Here is a 20410-nt window from a genome sequence, read left to right as displayed (position 1 = left end):
GGCAGACTTGAGTTTGTTTCCGGTCTCGTAACTCGTATGTGAAACACTTGATCAGTCCATGAGTGGTAGAAACGACGAGTTTAGATTTCCACACGTTACTGGCCCTCTTCATTTGAAACTGTTGGGTTTAGAGGATAAAGTGTAAACGACTTGACTATTAAGTAATGGACTGAAATTAACTACGTCGAGAAGGATCGTTTTCGCAGCAAAGAAATGCGTGGATGAAGAACAGGGAGAGAGAAGGGGAGTTTATCGCCGTTAAACTACACGTTTCTGTAATGATTGGTTCTTGTGTGAATAATGGAAACGAAGGTAAGGACTTGTTTTCAGTTATTTTGGCTTAAGCTCATGATCCGCGTGTTTTTATTTACTTTAAAATCAAAGTCCGCTCGAGCTACGAAAACGTTTCCAGACACACGCAGATTTTTATGCTTACGAGCTTCACTGGTCTCATAACCGAATTGTTAAACTCTCAACAATGTTTCTGAAATGTTGCCAAATGTCGCATTTTGTTATTTAAAGGGTGTTTTAAGGCTTCCTTGTAAGCATAGGAAAATGTGGATCATTAAGAGTCTTGTGACATTTTAGTGGGGCCATGACGTCACCCGCGATGCTTCCTGGGAATTGTAGTCCGCCAAACGTTAGTTACGCTTGCTAACCAAATAACGTATTATCCTAGTACAGTTGTAAGAATGTTAACCCTTCCTTGAAGACTATGTTCAACCAAAAGACCCAGTGTTAAACTTTTATTTTAATGAAGTATTTTTTACGTAGTTTCAGTTTTAATTGCATGCTCTCTTCAATGTCTATATGAGGAGATTTTTAAACATGCGGACAGACAGCAGTGCTATATCTATCCTGCAGTTTAATGTCAGTTCCTCCTGTTAGCTTGTTTTCTCGTTTTTTATTGTGGGTCATCACAACGGAGTAAATCATTCATTTGACCACCATTCCCTGGTAAAAGGAATGTTGTCCATTACAAATACCATTATTTAGCATCAGGTTTTTACCATCAGAATCATGACTGAAGTCCTTTAGAAGTCCTGTTTTTGGGTCTTATTCTAGTAGGATTTAATGGTTTTTTATTAGTTCCCTTTTGCCAGACAACATCTCACCAATAGAACTCAACAGATAACCAGTAGAGACCCACAGAAACCATAATAGTTTCCATTATAACAAATGCAACTTCCGTTATAAGTATCCATTTGAAGTTATGTGATGGTTTTTATCAGGGTTATCTTTGTGTTAGAGACTTACACATGCATGATAACAGTGGTTTATGGTGTTGATAAATATAGTTCTCTGAAGCGTATATATTATTTGTCTCTGTCTGAGAAACAAGGAGTTGTGGAGCCTAAAAGCTCCACAGAGAGACCCTATCACACAGTTCACACAGACCTCTCTGTCTGCTTTGTGTTTCTGTGTTGGCATTATATGTGTTCGAATAAGAGAGGCTTTGTGAAAAGAGATTTTTTTTCATGTGGAATTCCTTATGTTTTCGTGTGTATGCATTTATCATGAAATGGTGACATTTATCTTCCTTTATCATTTGTAATCACCTAAATTGAAATTCCATAATTGAAGCTTTTGTGTGAATGTTATGAGGAAATGTCTGGGTCATATGTCAATCGAAAGAAAAATATTCACATATTTTACAATTAGGAAAATAAGCTTTTTGGGACAAATTATTCTTATGATAACTAAGCAGATTTGCTAAGAGAAATAATGTGTAGTAAAATAATGGCTATCATACTGTCTAGACAGAAAGATTGTTGACAGCATAAATGATAATACCACAGATAGTGACTTGATATATACATCTATCTATCTACTTAACAGTTTAAATAGTAGTTTTATTCCAAAGTATAGTGATTTCTTTTTCTAAAAAAATGACATTACATTACAAAAATGTAATTTTTCCTTTACCAAATTTAACTACGACATAACTGTGAATTATATTTGTTTGTTTTGTTGGGGTAGTTTCTGAACTATTCCGTTTACGCAAGACACTCCATAATAATTTGCAAAGGCAACAGTCAACATAAAACGGCCTCCACAACTGGTATTACAATACGCACAAAAATCTCTCAGAAACAGTGCGAATTAAATATTAAGCAGAGTAAAAGCCATTGCACATTGAGTCTGAAATTTGCGTCCGAAATTTCCGCACGTTAAAAAATAAATACGACCTCACGTTGTGTCAATCACATGTACATGCTGCCTCCGATATTTTCGTCCGTCTTAAAAAGAATCGGACTGGGTTCGGTTTTCTGTGTTTTTCGCATCCGTAGCAAGCATTTTGAGAGGCGTTTTGACACAATCCTGAGACACCGTACAAACGAGCACCAAATACGAAAAATGCATACGAAAATTTCGGACTGTATGTGCAAAGACCTTTATGCTGCGATCGTGTGCTTTCAGCGGTGTCTGGGTGAACTAGTCGAGCAGGTTCAATCCCATAAATAATTACAAATTACCAACACGTCCTAGCAAATCTGTTGTGTGTATACACGTGCTGTGTTGATGTGGATTTCACCTCTACACGCAGGCAAATGTGTTATATGATTTCTCGGCTGAGCTTGGAAATAATGAGCTGTCGGTGCGAGAGGGTGAGACAATCATCATTACCAATCAGGTGAGTTAAACACTTACATAACATTTCATGACATCTGTCTCCCCGTGTCTGTGTTATTGCGTGTGTTTGAATTAGAAGCTTTCATGTAAAGATGATATTCCTTTCTGTTCCCAGAACATAGGTGGAGGATGGATCGAGGCTCGAAATTCCAGAGGAGAGGTCGGATTGGTACCAGAGGACTATATTGAGGTAAATAGCTGTTGACGCGTAGTGTGACCAATATACAGTATACACAATGACGTTTGTACAAACTTACTGTACGCAAAATGTGAAAACTTAATTGCTTTGATCACATAGATCATGTATAGTATAATGCAATGTGAGTCGCTTCGGATCAAAGCGTCTGCCAAATGTAGATATAAATACATAGATGCCTCATTTGCAGGTTGTCCGCCATATTGGTACAGCCAAATCTGTTTGTAACAAGAGCAAGTTGTCTGTGCGTCTGCAAACGTCAATATATGCACAAATGATTTGTGCTGATTTGTGCTGTTGTCAACAAGACAAAGACGTTAGCGAACACAATTTATAAATGTTACCAAAGTTTATTTTAAAATCTGTAATATTGTGTTAATGCATGTTAAAAATATTACCTGTGAAACATTTTCCCATTTCTTCTGGAATTTAAATCTTGGATAATGTTGTGGCATCTAGGAATACTCATTGGCTGCGTCTGAAATTGCGCATACTGTGACAGTATGCCTACCTATCGGCCGTTAAAACAGTACGTTCTATATAGTATGAGTGGAAGTAGTATGAATATATTTCGGACATGCTGCGTCCGCCATGTTTTATGGTCATGTGACCCGTATGCTCTTCACAACATCCTACACGTGAGCATTTATAAAAATATAATTTAATCACAAGAAATTCATTTATTGGCACTTACATTAGAATGGGAAGTCTGCCTTGAAGTTTTCCGCTATATTTATTTGATTTACTTTGAAATTTGACCGTTGCTCAGCTGCCGTGGCATCATGGGATAGATAAGTGTCCATCCGATTCACACTCGCGAATCTCTGCGGAAGTAGTAGACCATCCGGGTATTTATCACCTACTGTTTTTTGCATACTGAGGTTTCGGACATACTATTCATGCCTCGTACTCATTTTCGCCTACTACATAGTATGGAAGTAGGCGATTTCGGACGCATCCATTGCTTTTTTTACAGTGGGTGATGAAAGCAACAAAAAAGTTGACTGTTCCAAAATGGCGGACGTGTCTGTATCTGGTGCGGTTGAATGTTGCATCTACGTATATATCTATGATTGAAAAGGTTCAATATCTGAGGTGAAAATTGGAGGTTTATGTTTAGAATGGGTCTTAGCTATTGGCCAATTCTGATAATTTCTTAAACGCTGTTTATAATTTGATCTTTGTGCCATGTATCATTAGTGCAGTATTTATGATAGCATATGAGATATCTTTGCGTTGTTGTACATTATATATACGGTATAATGCTTTCACACACACACACACACACACACACACACACAGATTAAGAGTGTGTTTGATCCATTTAGAGTCACCATAAAGAGACAGAAACTGGTGCTGCTGGAATGTGACCTGTTTGTTGAACAGGAAGCTTCTTCTTTTCCTGTGTCCAGTCACAGTGTGTTAGTGTTTGGGGGGGTGGACGGGTGGAGGTCTGAGGGTGTAATCCTGAATGAATGTGCCACTTTATCACTGGAATGTGTACGTTTGTAGCATTTCGTTGCACGTTACTAAAATAAGAAATCAATTTTTTTTTATTTCAGATGTTGATGAAGAATGATTCAACATGTGTTTGTGTTTAAGTGCATTAGTCTGTGTTTAAGCCAGACGTAATGGTATTATAAAGACACTAGACATCTTGCTTCAGCAGTGCACACAGTCTTCATAAACAGTTCAGTCTCTGTATAAATAGGCTGTGGACTGAGTCAGACTGTTTCTCACTGTCCCCTCTGGCCTATTATAACTCGCAGCTGCACACACGTTTCCTTCATTTCTCTGGTCAAAGAACCAAACACTGATCAGATGGTTGATCACACTTTCCTGAATTTACTTTCTGTGTGTAAACGCAGCTGTTTTTGGTGTCGTGTTTTGAGAGCTGTTTTGAGAGCGATATACAGAAGTGAAATCTTTTTGCTGGCAATATACAATTAAAGGTCCAGTGTGTACATTTTTGGAGGATCTACTGACAGAAATGCAATATAATATACATAACTATCTTTCAGAGGAGTATAAAGACCTTACGTAATAAAGTGATATGTTTTTATTATCTTGGAATGAGCTATTTCTATCTACGTACACCGCGGGTCCCCTTACATGGAATTCACCATGTTGTTTCTACATTACGGACAAACTGCTATACAGAGGGCGTTTCATAAATGTGTTATCTTCTTTGGCGAAGAAGCAAAAACTAGACGACATCTTTGTTCTGTGAGTGCCGCCGTAGGACTTTTAAAGGGAGGGAGGGGTGAGCCGTTGGTTGCAATTCTCAACCTTACCACCAGATGCCGCTAAAAACCCACCTTGCTCCTTTAAGCAACATTGTGAATATTGCTTTATTTTTCTTAACCCTTTTATTGTCTTTAGGGGCATTTTTTCTAAAGCATCATATGCAAGACATACAAACAACTAACATGCATCAGAATAAAACTACATTTTCCTATCTAAGTTATGCAAAGTTATAGCAAGCACACGGTGCAAATGGCAATGTAAATTTATTTTTCTTTGCGGAGGAAAAACGTCTGGAATGCATTATAAAGATGATGACGTGAGTCTGATATAATGTTGTTTGCTTTCTTAAGTAGCTGCATATTAAATATATTTTTTTACTTTTAACTTTTGATGCAAAAAATAAATACATTTCTTATTGTTTTATTAATTTTAATTGTTTAATTATTTTATTTAATATGATTTGTTGCGAACACATTGGTGACGTTTCATTTTGATTTTAATTTCATAATTGGTTATCATTACTGTAGTTTTAAAATTAAGTGATTAAGTTATTAAATTGCATTAATTTGTCTCTCTGTATTTACGTAGGTCAAGGAGGCTCAACCTGTGACCTCTGGAGGAAATGCAGCCCCTCTCGATCTCTCGTTTTTCGACAGTCACGTGCCGACCCCAGCCAGCACAGCACAGGTGAGCCATCGAGAAAAAGGACGATTTTGTTGACTAATCCATCCTAAACTGCCGCAGGTAGTGTCGTTCTCCATGTTCTTCCTCCGAGGAAGTGCACAGGAAGAGAGACTCTAGTTTTAAATCATAAAACGTCTTACTCTTACTTTAAAAATGTGCAGACTCTGAAACTGTACATGAAACATCCTGTGTTGCTTATTTAGATGAGTCAGCGAGGGTCCAGATGGTGCACGGCAGTGTTAATATCATAATTATAACAGGATTAAAATGTTCACATTGTCCTGTACTGTATGTGTTTGTGATAACTGTGGGTGTGTGCTTCAGTACAGAAACAGAAGCTTTCTTTAAGGGAAAGAATTCTTTTCATTTCAATTCTTTTTTGTAGATAAGCTGTGATGCGGTCGGCATATTTTGAAGAGGAGGAAGCTGTGGTTGACACTTGATTTCAATTTCGGAACGTTTGTTTTCAATGGGCCCTCCACATGACTTACTGCGTAGTTAAAGATGCATAAAAAACTCCAACCCTCCCTAGGGATGCAGCGATTGCTGAGGTTCACTATTAACCGCGCTTAAAAACGTCACGGTTAATTAATCGTAAAGGCTCCGTTACACCGCGTGTTTCTGTTGCACGGAATGGAAATGTTATAACTTGCACAAAATGAAAACAAATTTAGTCCATCTTAAAGAGCCGTGCTTATCAGAGACACGGAGGCCACGACACGCACTAGATTAACTATGGCAGAGAGACCAAACAGCGAATCTTACATGTACATTCACAATCAAGGCCGTAGCGGTGACAGTTGGGATTTCGTTGCAACCTAAACAAACAAAGCGGAATGTATGTTAACGGAGTCGCACACCGGACAAGAAGCGCCACGTCGAGGACAGCTCACAGGATGCGTACATTCTGTATGCGCAAGCTCAAATTCAAAGTCTACTCCTGATTTAACCAAGTTTAACCAATTTAACTTAATTTATGTTATTATTTAGCGAATAGGCTCTATATCACCTTGATAAATCCACTATAGTTTGCTTTAAATGAAAACTGTGGGGGAAGCATGTGATCCGTGCGCGCTAGCTCTTAAAGGTGTGATGAACTGGGCTTGTTTATTGTTTTATATTGTTGTATGAGGTCTACTTATGACGTTCGTGTGGTTTTTACATTTGAAAACATCAAAATCAATAAGTAATAGTCTATTTTCTACCTGGGTTTTGAGGCCGTCTCGTCAAACGCTCTGTTTAAATGGGTGTGCCTCATTGAAGACTTGGAAGTAAAGCCCACTGCTATGATTGGATAGCAGTTTGCGTACTAAACTTAATTGGAGCCTTCTGTGAATTTGGTTAGAGATGTAACGTTAGGTTACACATTAGCACCATTTGCACGAGATTAGCATTATCTGGTGACCTCGTGTGATTTATAAATGACCTCCCCACATCAGTATTTCATGTGACGTATTCGCACGGGATGATTTTACTCAAATTTACTGACTTATTTCCCGGATGTGATGGCAAGGCTTCGCGTATAGTTTGGATAGCCTATAGTTGTATTGCGTTGAATGATATATGACCTTACCTGTCAGCATTTGAGACCCGCGATCTCGAACCTGACAAAAGATCACCGCTATCGCGGGTCTCAAATGTTATGAGAGTTTCCATGATAAATAAACAAATATTTTCCTAATAAATTCCTAATATCGGAATCCGAAGGAAGGTTATGCAGCGACTGTATTCTTCCACAACTATGGATGGCACAATATTTAGCGATCTTTAACGGCATGTTTGTTTATTGCTTGCTCGCTCTATCTGGTTCCGCGCCACTTGTGTTACTTCAGAATTGTCATGCGCGAACCAGTGGGCGGGGCTAGAGAAGTAGTTGTTGATATTCTTTATGTGGAGGTGGTGTTCAACCTATCAATGACGTCATAGACAGGTGCATTCCAGAACCTGACGTTCGCTGAGCCTGGTGTCAATATCAGTTGTAATCTCAATAACAAGGTCGTTTTCAGGTCTGACACTTGATGTTTGGTGAATACGATTCCCTCTTATATAACAAAAGCTCGGGTTAAAATTGTGGTTTTAATTCATTTTATTACTAACTGATTGACTATTATTATTAGAGTTAGGCTAGTTTTATGGTATTATGAGCTTATTTATTAAGATTGCGTAGGTAAAAAAATCCAACTAATATCTAGACACTATTATTTTTTATTACTTTTTGTGGCGGGGAAGTTAAATTTTTGTCAGGGCCAGTAAAAATGTAGAAATGAATAATAATTGCCGTAATCGTGTAACCGTGATTATTCCTCAGACTATAATCGTACCAACAAAATCTATAATCGTTGCATCCCTAACCCTCCCTTTGGTAAAAGATTGACAGCAAGCACTTTTTTCTTTAAAATCACAGGTTACGTCATGCAAAATAAGGCCAGAAACATTTCTTACAAAAAACGAAGAGGGTTAAAGGGATAGTTTTAAATTTTTGTCATGAATTACTCGCCCTCTAGTTGTTCCAAACCTGTATACATTTCTTTGTCCGGTTGAACACAGAGAAAGATATTTGGAATAATGTTAGAAACTGTTTTTTTGGGGTTTCTTTTTTTTTTTTAAAAATTTTTTTTTTTTTTTTGTTCTGTTATACACAAAAGAAGATATTTTGAGGAATTCAGGAAAGCAAACCGTTCCGGGGCACCTTTAAATTTTTTTTACTATGGTAGTCAATGATGCCCTAAAAATGTCAGTTGCTAACATTCTTCCGTATCATTTTCTTTGTGTTCAACCAACAAATACATTCATACAGGTTTGGAACAACTAAAGGGTGAGTAATTCATGGCAGAATTTCCATTTTTTGTATCCCTTTCATTTTGTTCTCATGTTGTTTTTACCTTTCCATTTGTCATAATGGTCAGAACTGATAAAGCAGTATCATCCTCTAATGGCAGATTAATCTGATGCATCATTTTAGTACGTGCGGATTCTGTAATGTCTTCTACGGTGAGGTATAGTTAATAATAGCAACAGCACCGCTGCTTATATGAGAAATTCAGTGGTTTGAGGCGGGTCTAACTGTAAAAGGTCTTTTCTGTAGGATGTCAGGGTAACCCTTTCTTTCAGATGCTTTATGATGTGCCCTGTTTCTTCCAAGGTGGAATTAGCTCAGGCGGTAACCCCAGTCACCCCAGTTACCCCGGGCTTTTCTTCCACCTCCCCCGATGAGGTACCCGGAATGCCAAACAGCATGATGGATTCAGAGGCCACGCATGGGGCCCCTTACAAATTCCGTCACTAACACCAGCAAAATCATTCAATCAGTCCCCATTGATGTAAAACAAGAGATCAATCACACATCAATCATACTTATCAGCGCTGTTTTTACCGGATGGTCACATCAGAAATGTTCACGACACATTTGCATTGATTCAGTCACTTTGAAACTGAATGAGCACATTGCTTTCTATTGGATAGCTTCTCTTGATTTATGTGTATTTGAAAGAAAGTTGCATTCTTTTTAGTGCCTCCCAACATTAATGTTGCATTTTTAAAATGCCGTCAATTATTCCATTAATAGTTTGTATCGGCCAGCACTTGTGTTTCCAAACAAGTGCATCTCTAGGACCAAACACATCTAAAACCCTTCCGTGCCGCATGGTGCCGCATTTAATGCATGACATGCAGTTTGTGCACGAGTCGAAATGAGGAGACTTTTGGACTTTCTGATGCGTGTGAAATAACAAAACAATATTTGCTTTTATCACTCGATGTGCATCGAGCAGAAATGGGTTGTCAGAGCGAAAGGTCAGAGTTCATCAGCTGCGGTGATGGTTGGAATGGTGCTTGAATGACGCGTGTGTGTGGGTGGCCAGATGGCGGCTTGTGTTCTGGCATTGTGGCTCTGAGCTTTTTGTGTCATCAGGGCCAGAGATCCGTCGATGGAGTCATTTGTTCGGTTTGTGTTATTAAACCCTGTTAGACAGACATTGAGAAGTGGAGACAGGTAAGTGTCCCCGTCCATTCAACGTGTCCATCTGTTGACGGTTCATGGGATTTCGTTAGTCCTTGAATTAAATGACAGTCTAAAATAACCTCTCCAAACGCCTTTCGGATCAAAATCAAAATAAAGGTTATCGGGCGCCTGTCCACGGCTGTTGTTTTCTTTGAAAGATAGAAAGAGTCGTATGAAGGCGTACAGGATGGAAATAAGGCTTATGCTAAAGGCTGAAAGAACCTCAATCTGCTTAACACGAGTTGCATGTTCCGAGTTTCTTACTCTACATTTTGAAACAGAAGTTTTTGTGGTGTAAATGAGATTTTGCACACCATATTTGTAATGTTTTTTCAGATGTTTGACCATCATGTCATCCAATATGTTGTTTTGTAACGCAGTGTTATTATGTCTTTCAGACGAGTAATGGAAATGACCCATGGGCAGCGTTTGACAATAACGCCTCTGGGGGATTTACCAATGACTGGGCGGCTCAGCCAGAGGGCACAGAGACGGGCACAAACAGCAGCAACGCCTGGCATTCTGGGGGACACGGCCACCCACAGGCCTACCAGGGCCCAGGTAACAACTCTATTAAAGCCTTGTTGGAATCTTAAATCTGATCCAATGACGATAAGCAGAATATCATGATTTTTATTAGAGACAGTGAATTCAATGGTCAATCGGTCTATGTCCAAAATATAATGGTGTAATGCACTTGCAATTGACCTGAAAAAGAATAGAAATTCATTGGCCCGAGTGTTTTCTTTTAGGGTTTCTTATTGCTACATATTCATAAATGTGTTTTTACGTTTCGACTGTTTTTTCTTGAAAGAATTGAAAATAAAGACCGTAAGATGAAACCTGACCCTTATGTCTCAAATAGAAAACTGTTGTGTGAAGGGAACTGAACTGAGTATTCAAGTCATTAACATTTTGTAATGTTTATATCTTACTAGCGGAGATGATATATTTGTTTGAGAGATGTCAGTCCAGCATATTCAGAAAGCAAGAAATAATAATAGAAGCAAGGGTTCAAAATGTAATACTAGCTTACGGCATACGTCACAGTGTACAGCAGCAGAAAAAAATGATATCTATTTATAAATTGAATCGGCATTTCTAGATGTATTGTGGTCATTTAAGTCCAGAGTCTGTTGAATTTCAACAAAACCAAACCTCAGGAGTGACATAAAGTCATCCAACAGCAATGTGAAAGACTGACAGCATGACAAGACACGAGAAAACTGTGATAAAAACCAAGGTTATCACATTATATATATATTTTTTTACTTTAACTAAATACACATGTATTTAGTTAAAGTAAAAAAAATATATATAATGTGATAACCTTGGTTTTTATCACAGTTTTCTCGTACAAATATTACTGTTGTATTGCTTAAAAGTAAATATGAACTTGTTTTCTTTGGAGTATTTGAAGTCTGAAAAAATACAGAGCATTCTTCTGGTATTTAGAAGCAATATTTTTATTTGAAATTTAAGATAATTATTGTTAGTAGTTCACTGAATGAAACAAAAATGATCATTTTACTTAAACAACTTTCTCAAGAAAAACTGATTTTGAAATGGTCTCTTTTTCTGCAGTTGTTTACTGCCTATATAGTATATTTAAATGTACTTTAGTATGTGAAACTTTATATGGTATGTGGCAGTACGGTGCAATTAATGTGACGTTTTTTATTCAGACAGTCCAGTTTTCTTGCAGCAAAAGGTAGTTTGCATTTCATTACATTTTTCTGCAAATAAAACATGCTCGCTTTTTTCAGTCTGATCAAAGATCTCCGTAGCACCTCAGAAGAGTTCTAATAGTAAGGGTTAAATGTTGCTGTGAAAGTGATTTCATGACACGTCATAAAAATGTGGGTGTGAGTCATGTGATGGGTTAAAGTTTGCCAAAGAAGATGATGGCATCTCTTAAACCTCTTGAAGCGATTTATGTCTGCTGCGTCTTAAAGGGATAGTTCACCAAAAAAAAATAATTCTGCAATCATTTACTCACCATCAGAGTGTTGCTAACTTGTAGAAATGTCTTTGTTCTGCTGAACACAAAAGAAGATATTTGGAAGAATGTCAGTAACCAAACAGATCTTATCCCCATTTACTGCCATAGTAGGGAAAATAAATACTATGCGAGTCAATGGGGGATGAGATCTGTTTGGCTACTGACATTTTTCCAAATATCTTCCATTCTGTTTAGTAGAACAAAGAGATTTATACAGGTTTGGAACAACCTGATCTGTAAGTGATGACAGAAGTTTAAGTTTTGGGTGAAGGTTGGAGGCTGGAATTCACCTTCTGAGTTCTGTTAAAACAAATTTAGGAGGAAAGCAGTGGGTTTATTTCATGGTTTTTCAGGAAGTCTGCTGATTTATTCCCAAAAGCAGGGCGACTTTTACACTGATTTAGTCACTGTGTGGATGAGTCATTTTTTTTTGTTTAATGTCACCGTCACTGCTTCAGTTTAAGTGTTCAAAACTGATTCACTCATCGTACATGAGAATGTGTAGAGAAGAGTTGTTTGGAAAAAAGACTTCTCTAAGTAAGCCAAACGCATTGACCAAATAGTCATTTCTATTTGGTGATGCTTAATTAAAAATCAGAAATTCCATCATTAAAAAAATAACATGACAAATCTTCTCCTTTTTCTTTAAGATATTTATCCCTACCCATGTCTTATCGATCTCTCAGGTACAGACTAGATGTGAGAACGTTGATGTGGTTTTAATAACAAGATGCATGAGAACAAAGCCAGAAACTCACAAGAATGCGTGATAGCGTTTTGTTTTTTAGTTGTGTATTTTAATGTTCATTTAACTGATTTAAATGTCATTTATGTGCTTGGGTGTCAACGTGAAATAGTTTCGACTGCATTTTCAGACGACGATATTTCCTGACAATCTGAGTTTGGCATGTGAGATTGCATCGTGTTTGGTTGACTAACACAATTCTGGCACTTGCGGTTCTGTATTTAAAAGTAATGCGTGATCTATTCGTTTACAGGTGCAGAAGACGACGATTGGGATGAGGAATGGGATGACGTGAAGTCATCGGGGGGCTACGCTGAGTCGGAGGCTGGAGAGGGCGGGGCCATCAATAGGGGCGGAGCTCATGGCACATCCATGAAAATTGCTCTTAATAAGTAAGTTGAATAGCTCAAACGAGTTTTGGATTTAACATTTCGGTGCTGTTCTGTATAAAAACCTACCCGAGTATGATGTATGTGGGTGAAAGATGTTTAGATGTCCCCATCAAAATACATTTACAAAAGGGATTTTATGTCCATAGAAAGCACATTAAATGTAAGTAAAAAGGTTTTTGTCACATTTGGTTGAAAAAATTTACAAATATTTATGTACAAATTCAAACAACATGCTTATTCTGACTTGTACATTTTAAAATATATAAAAGAATAAGGGAGCATATTACATTTTGTTGTTCTTTAAATGAGTGAAAAACTCTTATTGACAAAACCTAGGATAGTGGCAAAAAAAAATTACAACTAATTGGGCATTTGGGGTCTTTTAATCTGTCATAAACAGATTTTTGTTGTAAATATGCCTGACAAGATTGTTACACTGAATGACGTTTTAGTGGGCTTCTTCTGTAAATCAGAGAACAAGTATGACATTTATTTTTGGCTCAGAAAAAAACAAAAACAAAAATGCAATTGAATCATGTACGTTTTAAATTTTTTAAGTGTTCGTTCTTCGTAGATTTCCTGGCTTCTCCAAATCAGGTCCCGAGTTGTACCTTCTGTCCAAACAGCCCGCCAAAGGAACCAAGTTGGCCATTTATGTAAGCCGTTCCTTTACTGTACATCAGGCTGTACATTTGATCAGTCTTTACGTTTTCTTGGGAATGGTTTGTAATCCATAAATGATATACAATATGTTCAGACGGGAGAAGTGGGTCCGGTGTGGTCATATCCAGAGGCTCAGTTGGACTGTGTTGTAGCCGACCCCAAAAAGGGCTCCAAAATGTACGGCCTGAAGAGCTACATAGAGTACCAAGTCACACCCACCGTGAGTACGGGAACGTGTTTGAATACTGCAAAGCTGTTATTAGTCTCTCCAAGCGGCGTTCATGGTATAACATGTTTCCACAGACCACAAACAAGCCTGTCAATCACAGATACAAGCATTTCGATTGGTTATATGAAAGACTTGTGGATAAATTCGGCTCGGCTGTACCGATTCCCTGCCTGCCTGACAAGCAGGTGACAGGTGAGCACTTTCAATTACACGTGACCGCTGCTGAGGAAATGAAATGGTTTGTGGTTGGTTAACATTGTGCCCTGTTTGCCGTTCAGGGAGATTTGAGGAGGAGTTTATTAAAATGCGCATGGAAAGGCTTCAGGGATGGATGTCGCGAATGTGCCGGCATCCGATCGTCTCATCCAGTGACGTCTTTCAACTGTTTGTCTCATACAAAGATGAAAAGGTAAACACTTATTTGTCAGTTCAAATGCTGGACCTTATTTTCTTCTTTGTTCTGTGTTTTGTTATTCTTGTTACATTTAACGTTTTGCTCAAATAAGAAATCGACCCTACTTTAATAAATAGCATGGTTCATAAATGGGTGATTCTCACGAAATCTTGGTTTTAAGATGTCAAACGTGATTTTCTTCCTTTTGATTAATTTAAAACAAGGTATGACATACCTTTTCCTGACAGTTTTGCACAATTTTGAAGAAATATTTTTACAAAAAAAGGGCTTAAAAATTCTCTATTTAAAACTGTCAATCACATGGCATGTTTTGCTAAAAAAAAGCAAAGCCATTAAGCATAAGCAAGTTTTTATTAATCATACATAATAAGACATGAATGAAACACTGAGGTTTATTTCAATATGTTGCAATAAAATTCGATCCTAATTATGACAAACTATACTGTATGTCTTTGGAAAGGTCTAAGCCTCTAGAATAAGAATCTGACCAATGTTTGACAGTAGAAAGTCAAAAGTCAGAGTAAGTAGTTATACATTTCTAATATGTTTCAATTTTCTGATATTATTTTTGTTTTTTTTCCTATTTATATGTTCCTTTTATTATACATCATTTGAGTTTGTGCATGAGAAAAAAGTAAAAAAGGGAAAAACATTCTCAGTATGTGTTGTGGTGTTTAGGAATTACCATTGAAGCGTTCGTGTCCCCCAAGTGGACATTTGCGGTACAGCAGCTAAAAGTGTTAAACAGATCTCATTTTTTTTCATTTCAAGCTCAAATTCAGAACACAACTTGGTAACGTGTGGCTTTGAATTTCAAGCATTTTTTCGCTGAAACAAAAATGTATATACATAAATATATATTTATAAATACACATCTATTTTTTAAATTTTCATATCCATCAAATTAAACTTAAAAAAAAAATCTTACAATTTTTTTATTTATTTAAGTGATTCCACTTCAGCAATAATCTGCAAAATGTCTTCTTTCAAACAAGACCAAGCTTAAGTCCAAAGCACTCCAAAGCATTCATGATTTATAACCATTTTAGTTTGGATGGTGCATTTTCATGTGTGTGCTCAAAAAGGGCAGTGACGGTGAACAGGTTTTAATGCACATCATGCAAATATAATACACACAAATGAGGGCGCGTTACGGTAATGACAATTTTAGCAGAAAAAAGCAATAAAATACATAATTCTTTCATTCCTATGTTAAAATTATGCTTTGTGTGATATAATCATTTTTTATGTTACCAAATCTTTTCTGCCATGATGTTTCAGTGGTTTCGTGAGAATAACCCAAAGATGATAAATATCCAGTACCATAGTATATATGAAACTACCATAGTACTGCTTTCTGTAATGGCTTTTTTGATAAACACCTCACTACGTTTCATAACACAACCGTCTTTGTTGTTGAAACCCAGCAGTTTCTAATCAAAACGGTTGGTTTCAGGACTGGAAGACGGGCAAGAGGCGAGCAGAAAAAGACGAGACGGTTGGTGTGATGATCTTCTCAACGATTGAGCCTCAGGGAGTGCCGGACCTGGACCTCGTTGAGGTGTAAGTCCTGCAGATCACCTCAGGATCTCTGTTACCCTGAAGAGGAAAACTCACTTGTGTTTTCTGTTATCTTCAGAGAGCAGAAGTGTGAGCAGTTTAACCGGTTCACCAAAGCGATGGATGACGGGGTAAAAGATTTGCTGAATGTGGGGAATGAACACTGGAAACGCTGTACTGGTCGTGAGTATCAGCCCGTATGGTGTTTGTTTGTCATGGAGTCTTTTTGCAAAGGGTGCTAGTGTACATTGTGAAAGGGACAGTCCCCAGTTCTTTAGTGAAGGAAATCTCCCTTTACACAGTTTAAAGTGACAGACACCCAAAAATACAAATTCTGTCATCACTCTTTGACATCATTGACAGAATGTTGATTTTTGGGTGAACTATCACTTTAAAGATCTTTGTTGCATTGATATTTAAGTCATTGTAGAATCTTTGTTTTTTGATGTAGGTTTTCTGTTAGAGAAAGACGAAATTTTAAATATCAGAGTTTAAAACCGTTTTAAAACTAATTTAGACAAGAAGATTGCAGGTGTTGGGATACTAGGGATGTAAAGACATGACATCAAAAATGTAATATAAGTATTGTAGGGCCATGGCGTTTTTTATGACGTCTGTTTAACCCCATTGGTTGAGCTGCCAACACGTAACCTGTGTCACTGTCAACAATGTCATGTTTTCCTTTTTCATTTCTTTACACTTTTAAGAAGTTTTCTCTGAGGGTTTAGCTTATTAACTTTATTTATTTGATATACTTCACATTAAAATTCATCAAAACATTTCATCAAAATCATTTTATATCTCGAGTTTTTAGATTCTCTGACTGGTTAGTTTTATTTTCTGGGTTTGTCTCTTTCAGCCCTGCCGAAGGAGTATCAGCGCATTGGCAAAGCTTTTCAGAATCTGTCCTCAGTGTTTACCAGCAGTGGATTTGAAGGTATCAGAAACTATATACTTCCTCTTACTAAATACATTCGATGAGGGTTGATATGGTTTCTTCTCTTTTTAACATCCGGGATGGTACTGAAAAACTGTGAAAGACTTCATCTTGTTCCTTATACTACTATTTAGCTTATTTTTTTATCCAAAGCATCTCGCAGTTTATTATATGCAGATACTGCCCTCCGATTGATTAAAGGAATAGTTTGAAAAATGAAATCACATCCCGGATGTGCAGTATATGATATATGGGATCCGAAATGTTGATGCTCTAAAAAGCACATTCATCAATCATTGTTATTAAATGTTTTCTGAAATAAAACGATACGTTTGTAAGAGAAAACGATTTACATTTTGAGTTTATTCATATTTTAAAATCAATAGATTGTATTGTATTCTGGTTGTTGTGAATCTCAGGTGAGGCCACACTCACTGATGCGCTGACGGCTGCGGGAAAGACCTACGAGGAGATCGCTCAGATGGTAGCAGAACAGGTACAGATAACCCTGTGAACTGTTAAAGAGACTTTTTCACCCGATAAATAGAAACATAGTCACTCACGATCATTATGTTTTTAAACCTGCTTGTGATGTATTCATCTCTGACTCTATATAACCTTCTTTGCTGTCATCTCTAGACCTAAACCTTGTGTGTTTGGGAAGCTATTTTCAGCCTCTCTTTTATGTGCCTACGCATTCGTTTGGTCGTGTGCATTATTTAGCTGCGTTCTTATCAATGAAACTTGCAATAAAGGAAAATCTGGTTGTTTGGCCTCCAAGCACTTAAAAAATTCTTCTGGCGCTTGTGTAACCGTAAACATTTTTAGAGCTATTAACCCTTTGTGTGTGTCGCAAGGTTATTTTAGTTTCCTAAAATGTTTCTGTTCATTGAAATCAAATAAAATATTGACCTAAAAATGATTGGGAAAAACTTAACTGAAGGAAAAATAAAAATTAACTGAAATAAGTTTAAGGCAGTAAAATTATAATAACTCAAATAAAAAAGTATTTATATTATATAGCTACATAAAAAATAAATAAATTATAAAATGACAAAACAATATAACAAAATTGCTAAAACTTTAACTAAAATTAACATATAAACTAAACATCTAAAAACAAAAGCTAATTTTAAATATTAATAAAACTAAAATCAAAGCTGTAATAACTTTGCAGATTTTTTATATTATTTTTAAAATGTAGCTATACTGTGAAATTTCAAGGTTCTTTGTTTCCTAATTATTGTATAGAGCATTCTGGTTACAAAACACAAATTAAGATGTTTTATTTATTACTGTATATAAAACATTACAAATATTAATTAGCATTTTAGTTGAATTTTGCTTCAGACAAAACAATTGTTTGTGTTCTATACAAAATATCAGCAGCCTTAAAAATCAGCATCCTTGTTATTTGACCCATTTCAATTTTCTGCAAATAAATTAAAAATAAAATTTTGGTTTTGAGAAGAAATGTTTTCACTAGTTAATTTGTGTGTGTGCGTTTGCGCTTGCTTCTGCGTGCGTGTGATTTTGCGTGCACACATTGATTTACAAATGTTTGAGAATGACGTAAACATTGTTTGAATTGTGACTGTTTGAATGAAATGACCCTGCATGTCTGCCTGCTTTAATCATGCGGTTTTGTCTCTTTCTGTTTCTGTAGCCCAAGAAAGACCTTCATTTCCTCATGGAAACCAACAACGAGTACAAAGGTCTGCTGGGATGCTTCCCTGACACTATAGGAGTTCACAAGGTGAACCCAAGTCCATATTCACTCCGACAGTCCTTATAGACCGAAATTACACACAGGCCTGATGGGAAAACATGTGGGTTGTAGGTTTAGTTCTATTTTCTATTTTAACAGGCTGCTATTGAGAAAGTAAAAGAAGCAGATAAACTAGTGGCCACTAGTAAAATCAACCCAACGGATAAAACCGCCATGACGAAACGTGTCAGCGTTATGTCTTACGCTTTGCAAGGTACTGGAACACACTTAAAGTGACCCTAAAGAGTATTTTGACAGTTATACGTGAACATCATCACATTAGATGTCATTGCATCCTAAAATGGCTCTTAAAGCATTCTTGACATAATGTTGTATGTTATGTGCAAATGACATTTTTGGGGGTCACTGAACCAAATATATCATCTCATACTTTACAGGATGAATTTGACATTTTTACTCTTTACAGCTGAGATGAACCACTTCCATAGCAACCGTATCTATGACTACAATCATGTGATGCAGCAGTACTTGGAGCAACAAGTGAAATTTTACGAGACGGTGAGTAAAACAGCCAAGATTCGACTAGTAACTTCGTTGAGAATTTTTTATCCTGACCCCAACTCCTGCCATTCATTTGTGCAGTTGTGCATAAAGTAAATAAAATATGTGAAAACAAAAAACTGTTTGAAGTTCAACTATAATGATGGTCGTCCATCTTTGCAGATCGCTGAGAAACTGCGACATGCTCACAGTCAGTTCACTACTATGTGAGGATGGATTCAGCTTTTGGAAACTGCCTCACGTCTCTGATGTTTCTCTGTTCCTCTTAAAATATTTGTCGTTTTCTGTTCTGTTCGTGTTACTTTGTATCATGATGTCAGTGCCATAAAAAGATCCTTCAATCTTAGGCCAAAGATAGTTTAGTAAAAGCGCTACTGTACGTACAACGTGAGCAGTGGCCGAAGCTCAAGTGTTTCTAAAATAAGCAGCTATAGATTTTCTGTAAAGAATCAGATGTTGGTAATGGCTTATAATTCTTAATAATCTGGTGTTGATTTATGAACTCATCACTTTGTTTGAATGTTTCTCGTTCTTATCACTTTGTTTGGATGTTTTTCGTGCTTTTCCATTTGTGGGTTTCGTGTCTGTGCCGTGTTGTTTTGGTGTAGGATAAATACAAGAGATGAGTTATCTCTCGCCGAGACATAGCAGTATAAAACCATATGGTAAGTTACTTTTAAGCAAGTGGCCTAATTATCTGCCTGTATCGCAGCGTTTGAACTGTGAGGGCCTACATTCACCGTGCCTTGTTTTCTATATCGTATGCAAGAAAAAACGCTTTTTATTCACTGCACTTTACTATGGCGCATCAGTTTGCAAGGGACAAAACAACATGAAGATGGTTTTTATTGAACGTTTTTGGAGATGCAGGAGGGCTGGTCCTTTTTCTCATTACAGACTACATTTAACACATTTCTTTCACGTCCCAAAGCCAAATTACAAACGCAGATCTTGCGTAGCTTGTTATAAAATGTATACGTTCACCTCAATTATCACAAATTCTGTAAGAATGAATTTATACTCTCATGCATGTTCGTTGTTCGTATATTTTTTATGTATAGCAGTGTTTGCAAACCTTTTGCACACAGGATGATAAAAATATAAGATTGTGAATTAATAAATCTCGATTTGTACTCAAATGTGTCTATTTCTTGGTTCAGGTTGAGGGTGTGCATCACTAGTGACTGGTCACGATATAACAATATTGTGTTGTTGTTTTATTCATTTTGCTTATGTTGCATTGGACTTTGGTTCAGCATGGCACATGTTTGTATACTTGCTTGCTCTGAACGCAGTCGGTCGTCTTTCTGTTTGAAGACCTGCTAGCAGCGATGGCTTACAGCGCATATGAATGAGTCGATCTCAAAAGACGTGTTGTTTTATATGTGAAAATGTTCGATACACCCAGTAAGTAAC

At 37.0% G+C, this 20410-nt stretch overlaps 1 protein-coding gene across 2 annotated transcripts; it reads left to right on the top strand.

The window, feature by feature from the left end:
- Positions 1–20127, top strand: snx9b (sorting nexin 9b). Of its 2 annotated transcripts, XM_057353532.1 has the most exons (19): positions 1–312; positions 2549–2635; positions 2750–2824; positions 5666–5764; positions 8904–8975; positions 10160–10322; positions 12762–12900; positions 13475–13556; positions 13658–13783; positions 13867–13984; positions 14071–14201; positions 15664–15770; positions 15847–15950; positions 16627–16704; positions 17124–17200; positions 18371–18460; positions 18572–18686; positions 18900–18991; positions 19157–20127. In XM_057353532.1, exons 1-19 carry the CDS (start codon positions 301–303, stop codon positions 19202–19204), a joined length of 1815 nt encoding a protein of 604 aa, XP_057209515.1. In that variant the 5' UTR covers positions 1–300; the 3' UTR covers positions 19205–20127. The 2 variants fall into 2 exon arrangements, with proteins under 2 accessions (XP_057209515.1, XP_057209516.1); XM_057353533.1 differs by lacking the exon at positions 8904–8975 and having other exon boundaries at positions 2–312.
- Positions 20128–20410: the final 283 nt, after the last annotated feature.

Source organism: Triplophysa rosa, linkage group LG15 (genome assembly GCF_024868665.1).
Source record: "Triplophysa rosa linkage group LG15, Trosa_1v2, whole genome shotgun sequence".
In the NCBI taxonomy this organism is placed as follows: Eukaryota; Metazoa; Chordata; class Actinopteri; order Cypriniformes; family Nemacheilidae; genus Triplophysa; species Triplophysa rosa.
This window is presented reverse-complemented; position numbering and strand designations above follow the sequence as displayed.